The 8,267-nt window shown below is 41.9% G+C and overlaps 1 protein-coding gene across 1 annotated transcript in view; it reads right to left on the minus strand.

The window, feature by feature from the left end:
- EPG5 (ectopic P-granules 5 autophagy tethering factor) overlaps positions 1–8,267 on the minus strand; it is a 55,139-nt gene that overhangs the window by 44,801 nt on the left and 2,071 nt on the right. Inside the window, exons 2-5 of the mRNA XM_057367814.1 lie at positions 4,316–5,254; positions 1,881–2,124; positions 921–1,057; positions 261–368 (exon numbers count right to left, since the gene is read on the minus strand). Of these exons, the coding sequence (XP_057223797.1) occupies positions 261–368; positions 921–1,057; positions 1,881–2,124; positions 4,316–5,254 (1,428 nt within the window). The remainder of the gene's footprint in view (positions 1–260; positions 369–920; positions 1,058–1,880; positions 2,125–4,315; positions 5,255–8,267) is intronic.

Below are 8,267 nucleotides of genomic sequence, written 5' to 3' on the forward strand. Positions count from 1 at the left end.
GAGGCACATGGCAAGTCCTTGACTCCCTTTCATGGAATCTCTCCAGTCAAGAGTGAAATGTGCTCCMCTCTTAACCTGCATATGGCTATGCTAACACAGATAAATGCATTCCCTGACAAACCCCACACTGCCACCAGGATTCCACACACCTGGAAAAGGAGAGTGGGTAATGAGGGATTAAAAAGGCATAAGACATTCTCCTCTCCTCCCCAAGCSTCTCCATACCAACCTGCTGACAATATAGAATTAAACATTCACACCTGAATGAATGGACAAGCCCACTCGCTGATCCCAGCTGGACACCGAAGGATGTGGTTGAAGAGGAAGAGATGGTCACCTGGACAGCCAATCCTCTGCAGCACAGAGACCTAATGAGAAGTATTTTGACATCAAGTAAATAATTTGAAAGTTTATTTCCTTTTAGTCTTGCTAACTAGGGTAATACTGTTCCTTTCTTTTCTCACACTTTCTAATAAACCTCCATTTTCAGAGCATGTTACAGGAGAACARTATTTAAAATCTGTTTGCTTGGCTTATGAACCACGAACTGTTTTCTTTGGTGCAAAGTAATTTTTTTCCTACAACTACAATAAAATCCAATTTATTTAGAAATCGGCAAGAACGAAAGCTTCTCAAACATGACAAGTCTGAACAGTTCTAATTTAAAAATAAGTACAAGCATAATGAGTATTATTAAGTTCACTTTGAGCAGTGTTGACTGCTCAGGTGCCAATCCCCACTCATGCTTCTATATCTGAATTTATCAGACAAGGAAATCAGTTCTAAAGATTTGCTAAGAGATTCTGTTCCTCAAATGAACAACCCAACCAAAAAAAATCATTATCCATGGAACAGTGTGAAAAACAGTAACATTTTCAGAAATTATTCCCAAATTCATCCTGTGTGTTGTACTCCCTCACCAGTCTCTGCAGCCACATGAGAAGGTCGCTGTGAAACTGAGGATCTTCAATAACCCTGCGAGTGAAGCTGAAAAGGACACTGATACATTCCTTCAAGTGGCTCAAGTCTGAAGACAGATTTTCTGACTGCTTTGAAACTGTAAATTAAAAACAGAATTAAAGAAGCTTTAACAAGAAGTAGCAGCATCAAACAGTATGTTTGGGGCCGCATAACAAATTGCTCTCTGTATCTGGAGACACCAAGATATTTCAACACAGCTGCTTGCTAAATCTGTCAGAGAAGAATACTTGGAGTACTTTATTTAATCTTATAATTAAGTTCTGGACACTAATTATAAGAAGAATATACTATGTTTACTCTTAGAAGAGGCCTTCCTTCAAYATCAGCCTTGTAAGAACCACCATACTATGCCTATAAACTATCTGGAAGGTGGAGTGCAAAGKGAGGAGMACTAGGAAAGAAAATATCTGGGGCAGGAGGAGGAGAAATATTTTAGCTAAAAGATTATATTGGCACAAACTCAAAACACTTAGGATGAAAACCACAAAGATAATTCTAAGTACTTGAGTTTAATATTCCAAAAGGCTTTCCAAAAGGAAGTAAAGCTAGAAAAATACCCAGTTCATTTTAGAACTGGGAACTGATTTAGATATCGAACAACAGAAGATTGAGTTTGGGTGTCCCATCCACACAGTATTTCTGTACAGGAATCAGTGTCAGTCTGCAAATGGCAGAAGTCACCCCTACATTCAGCTTTCACTGCTCAGGTGATTTAAGTTAAAGGAATTGGAGATTTTCCTGTCAGAAAAGTTTCACTGAYCCCTACAAAAGATCCATGGTTTTATGTATCAGAGAAGAAACATTCCAATACACAAATTACACAAGAAGCCGAAACTGCAGCTGCACAAGGCGCTGGGAACCCTGACCAGRACTGGGAGCAGTCCAGACCAGCAACACACCTTGTTCTTGCTGCTGCAGYGCCACAGATCTCAGCAGGGATGAGCTGCTGAGCAACCTGTAAACRTAGGACTCCACTTGCAAGCGGGACAGCACCGAAGTGTAGGAGTGCAGYGCCAGGGTCTGGTGCACGTGCTCTGCTTTGGCCTCAAACAGCTTCTTCAGCTCCCCCAGCACGCTGTCGTTCAGCTCCACTGTCTGGTAGCGGTGGTGACCTGTCACCTTGCACTGATCCGCACACACACCCTGGAAAGAGAGCAAATATTTTATGTCAGCAGTTCTGACATTTTGTTGGGTCACCCTAACAGAAATCAATCATGATATAACCCTCTCCTAAATAGATTTCAAAGCTTTCATAAAAGGGCACATTTCATAAATGGAAAATACAAATAYTTGGCAACATCCTCTGTGCTTTTCAGAGCTGCTGATTACTTAAAATTCATATCCTTGACTTTTGAAGGTAAAATATTTTATAACCCTCAGTAACTCAGATATAGAAACAGCAGAAGTTACTTGCCTTCAGCACTGAGAGACGTGAAAAAAAACAGGTGTCTCACTCCCAGTGAATGCACCTGCTTCTCAGTTTACAGATTTCCATAAATATTTGGATCTGCTATTTTAAAGCTAAAACGTGCACTGGAACAAGATAAATATTTCCCAAAATCACAGTACTCATAATTTGCAGCAATGCTCCACTGCATGCTTAAATTTTTCAGAAACTACCTGCATTCTAATCTGCTCCCAAACTGAAATCAAAAGCTGGCCAGTCTTCCTCTGTTCTGTGTCTAATTCTTCAGTACAATAAAAATAAAATAACATTCTTCTTATTGTTTTAATAAATAACATTCCTGTTAATCTTTTGTGCAACAAGTAAACATTCTTCTGAAGAAGCACTTTGAAAGCTTAACTTGAAAGGATCCATGTGTTTCCTAAACTAGTAGCATAATAATTTTAAATTGGTATATAAAGACAACAATTATTCTGGGCATACAATAAACATTTACTAAATTGGGATGAATAAAGCAAGTAGCAATTCTATGATGGCCTTAGAGCATGTAAGAGTGAAGCCAAAATTGCTTTYAGTGTAGAAAGTGATCACTGAAAAACTGAGAGTCCAGTGAAGCTCAGCATTATTCCCCATGAAAAAGGAAAGAATTCAGATTTGTTCAATTCCTCAACTCTGATGAATTAYACTCACAGAGACAGTAAAATCTATTGTGTGCATATCTGCTCAGCATCCTTGGACCATTTTGATGATGTATAGGCTATAAACAGCATCAGAACAATTTCATTCACTTCCACTGGTAATGCTGAGCTCTGAAGAAAAGTGTCACAGAAGGACTGTGGGGAAACCTTTCTGATGTGTGCCCCAAAGAGCTCCCTAAACCCCTCTGGTTTGCAGAAAAAATGTTACAGAGTACCATGACCACTCTGGAAGTAGGTAACACCACAGCATACTTAGGGAATAAGTCACCGCAAGTGGATGCACCCAACTCCCTTGAGCTATGGGGTTGCTCCTGAGCACAACTCGAGCACCCCTGCAGCTGTCCCTSTGACAGAGAGAATGACATCACTGGAAACTGTCCCTAGAGCTGGCAGCAGGCCAGATAGAACATCACTGTTACAGTCACTCCACCACGTGTCACCCACGCCTGCTTGGAGTGCTGCGGTACAAACTTCACCTGACACCACGGACAGAACTGAGTGTACACAGCACATCCTTTCTGACCCCAAAAGAGATCACCAACACACATCCCACTATCAGAGCTCATGTCAGAGGTTAAAAACCAAACAGCAAACTGTCTTAAATCTCAAGAAGATGGTATTCTGAAGCACTGGGGGTTAGTGGAGAGACAGAAAGCAAAGGCAATAATCTCCAGACATCAAAGCAAGTCCAGAGAAGGTCAAGAAGTTGGTAAGAGGGTTGGAGCTCCTTCCCTATGAAGACAGGTTGAGGAAGTTAGGACTGTTCAGCCTGGAGAAGAGAAGGAGCTTGGAGACCTCCAACACCTTCAAGTATGTGAAAGGGCCTATGGGGAAGCTGGACAGGGACCCTTCATCAGGAACTGTAGTGACAGGACAAGGATTAAAGAGGTTAAATTGAAAGAAGGGAAATTTAGGTTGGACACTAAGGAAAAGAACCTTTACTGTGAGTAAAGGTGGAGAGGCACTGGCAAAAGGTTGCCCAAGAAGGTTGCCCAATTCTGGGCAGTACTCAAAGCCAGGTTGGATAGCCTTGAGCAACCTGGTCTAGTGCGAGCTGTTCCTGCCCATGGCAGGCAGGGCTGGGACCAGGGTAAAAGTTKGTAGAGTCCCCTCCAACCCCAAACATTGTTTGACTCTTTTAAAACAAAACAGCTTAAATACAATAAACTTAGCAGGAAGCACAATTCATTTCCAAACAATTTGGGTTCAAAAGGAGCTTCAGCAACAGCACCTGCACAGTTTTCTGTTGTTCCTTGAAAGTCCACAATCTCCCCTTCACATTTTGGCAGTCTGTTGTCATGGCCTGCAGCTCTGCCTCAGCCAACAGCAGYTGCTTCCTACAGCGCATATAGTTCAGGAGCAGCTCGTAGAACTCGTGCCTGTCCTGGTGAGCCAAGGTCTCAAATTCCTCGGCATAGGAGTCAACATTCTCCAGCCATGAACAGGGCTCGAAGATTTTCAGCTGCTCCCTGGTGAATGGTACCAGCTCTGGCTCAGAGGGGAGCTCTGGGTACAGCCTCTCGTGATGCAGCAGGGGCTTGACTGCCATGATGGTGGGTCTCTCRTAGGACAGCTCTGAGGACAGGTCTGGATAAACTGACCTGAATCCCGGCCGCTGGAGACGTGACTTTGATTTCTCAGAGAGCTGTGAGGTGCTGAGAGGAAGCTTCTCTGAAGAGCAGGCAAGAGGATTTCTAACATCTTGTAGGCTTTCAGCTCCTCTGTCCCGYACAAAGCCCAACACCGTCTGAGGGCCAGCAGCACTGGACTGAAAGGTACTACTCAATAAATCAGAATTCCTTGATCCACCAGCAACTGCCTCCACYGGGCTCTGAGGTTTCTCCAACTCGTTCTTCTCATGCTTCTCAATATCCCCCACACATTCCTGTTGGGCAGGACCAGCTTTGACCTCTTCTGTGTCTTTGGGAGGTTTCTGAGTCACTGCTAGAGCCCCTTCATTTCCTAAAGCTGAATTACTTTGGGGGATATCAGACACATCATTTGTAGTTTTCCTGTTGTCTGCTTCATCTCTCAGCTGAATTTCTGTAAATTCTCCAGGATGTTCCACTTGCACTCTCCTGGCTCSAGAAGACCCTTCTGCCACAGGAGGCAGGAAGACATCATCAGGCTCTTGTATTTGGGACTCCTCACTACTTTTTTTCTTTTTTTCCTAAGAAAACAAAAAATTAACAGTRTCACTGCCAAGTGAATCCCTCCATCTTACACCCCAAATCCCACCAACACCAAAAGTAGTACTTGTCAGCATTATGACTCCAAAAACCTTTTTAACATATTAATTTTCATAATATTGAAGAGAAAAACAAATATACCAAACAAATCTTTGTTCTTTAGCTGCCCTTTGAAGACTGTCTACCACTATGTACTTTCTTGCTCAGCTGTTGCACAAGGCTTCAACATTTCTAAGTAAAAATCTATAAATATCACAGGACAGACTGTTTCATTAACACAGAAAATAATCAACACAATGGGACCCTGACACCTAACAACAGTCACTCAATTCACCATACTGCCAAAAAAAAAAAAAGTTACTCTGTGATCCAGATCTATCTTAATTTTTACAGAATATTTTAGTGACTGGAAAAATATTTTCAAAAAAGTAATTTCAGAATAAAGCAAATCTGGAATGTAACCCCCTAGCTACATTCTAAAACCATCCTGACATCTGAGCAGTTACTGAAATACCTATTTTCAGCAGGCAATACACACTAGAGATGTAGAAGAACTTAACAGTGACATTTAAATTGTAAATCAATTTTAAATTAAAATTAGTTTGAGGGTAAATCACTCCCATAAACCTAATCTAAGGCGTAGATCAGCCTCCTTCCCACAGCACAGCACAGGAAACCAATGAAGATTTTGATATTCTGTAAATCATTCGCTAGCTTGCAAAACAAAAAACTGGCAAAGTGATTAGCCAATCTGTAAATTGTGTAGACCTAGCAGTTTATTAGAAGTAAAACTGAGGAGKTAGGTCACAGTGCTCCAGTTTTTGWTGACCCAAATAATGTAACAATGAGCAGAGGTGAAATGAGTGCAGGCTTTTAATATGGGGAAATAACAATAGGGAAAAAGATGACATTTTGGAAACTTGCTCACAGTATCACATTTTTACTAAACATCTAAACGTCTCTGCCTTAAAAGAAAACATAAAAGAAAACAGCTCAAATCAAGACACTAGCTCACCTTGATCTCACAACTAATTCTACTCTGAACATAGGGTCACAGGTCATTTACAAAAAAAGGAATTTCTCTGGCTTTGCTTCCCTTCTGTTTTCTGGTGTATTAAAACCTGTAAACACTTCTGATCACAAAACAGCTCTGATTCACTACCTAAAGCTGYAGGTGAGAGGTTAAAAATACATCAGTGCAAGCTTTAAGCCAGGACTTGTCATAATAAACATCTTCTGACAATTAACTGGAAGTCAATAATTTCCACAGGATACTGTATCACTAAATCATATTTATACAGTGTATTGATCCACAGACTTTAAAAACACATGCTGGTCCTTTTCCCTCTACAATCTCAACGTTTCCTCTTACAGTCCTCATTCAGAATAAACTCCCTTTATCTCTCAGTATCAGTCTGCACCCCTCCCAGACACAGATGTTTTTAAAATTAATGAAGTACCTTTCAGTTCTCATTTTCCTAGGCAAAAAAAAATGGCATCACTAAAAGGSGTTTCTTCTGGAAAGAATGAGAGAAATCAGGTTCTGAACTAACAYGGAAGCAAAATCTGCTTAAGCCACATATTAAAGAATAACAGCACGTTTTGGGTTGGAAGGGACGTTAAAGACTGTCCCATTCCAAGACCTGCCATGGGCAGAAATATTTTCCACTAAAGCAGGTTGTTCCAACACACATCCAACCTGGCCTTGGACACTCCCCGGGATGAGAAGATGGCACCAGTCCATTAGCCTTGCCCCATACCTGACCAATCTCCTCTCCTTGCCCACCACAAGGAGCATCAAAACTCTAAGGACACTAAAACCTTTCAGGAAGTATCTCTGGAGTGTCCTGAATCCGCCCACAGAAACACTCAGGCACAGAGGCTCCTCTCCACCTGTTCCAGGTGTGCTGGCTTTGCCATCTCACTGTGTTTGAATCAATCAGCAGTCTGGTGCTGCTGGTACTGTGCAAGCTTAACTTTGGGGTTACTATTGTCAGAGAGCCACGGGCTCCATTCCACCACTTGGCAGCTCTGCAGCTGAGCCAGCTTTTCTCTCAGCTCACAAGAATTCCAGCTTTTCAAAGGATTACAGCTTTTTCTGTGGCATGGGAATGGAAAAGTCCTTAATGTGACTGACCCGTAAACTGCATCCTCAGGCACACTCGGGTGTTAACAGAGGTGAGCACTGTAATAGCAACAGAAATATCAGAAATGGGTCATGTGTAGCACTGGAGAATTCAGCGTTCTCACATGTGACACTTCCAGTGAATTGTTTGTCAGTGAATTCCACCTGAAAGGGATGGCTAAAGACTGGAGTCACCACACACATGTCCTTAATGAAGGACCAGTGTCATCCATGACTCACCACCTTCCTGCAGGGAGCCAATTCTCTTAGGCAGCAGTTTAAAGGTTTGACAGCCTTGCACACGCCAGGGGGCTGAATCAAAACCAAAACAATGACACAGTAACTCTTCTGGTACTGTTTTTCGCTTGTAATCCAATTGCGTTCAATTCAGGAAGCACACCCACACTTAGACATTTAAACTTAACCCTTGTTTTACAGAACATTGGTCAATTAATTCAGTGTTTCCAAAGAGCTTTGACAGTCAATGACTTCAATGCCCTTGCTCTATGTGGTTGTCCATAGGGACAACAAGAAAGAGGTTAAGAAACCAAGGGAATTATCTCCACTTTGTGAGATGCTTCAGATCTTTCCCACACACATCTGACATTCTGTGTAAAGAAAATAAAGCCTTCAGAAAGCTGTCAGTGTTAATATCACGAACAAGGAACACACTCAAAACAGGATGAAAACGTAGGAAGAGTGATATTTTAAAAACTGCAGCACCAACTTATGAGAAGCAGCACTGTCATATGTTACACACAGCCTCATGTTCTCAGCGTTTCAAAGCCAAATCTATACAAAATGTAGTATCCCAGAATAACAGAATGGTTTCGGTTGGAAGGGACCTTAAACCTCATCCAGTTCCACAC

Source organism: Malurus melanocephalus, unplaced genomic scaffold, assembly GCF_030028575.1.
Source record: "Malurus melanocephalus ecotype Western Australia unplaced genomic scaffold, MMel_1.1 scaffold_85, whole genome shotgun sequence".
Classification (NCBI taxonomy): domain Eukaryota; kingdom Metazoa; phylum Chordata; class Aves; order Passeriformes; family Maluridae; genus Malurus; species Malurus melanocephalus.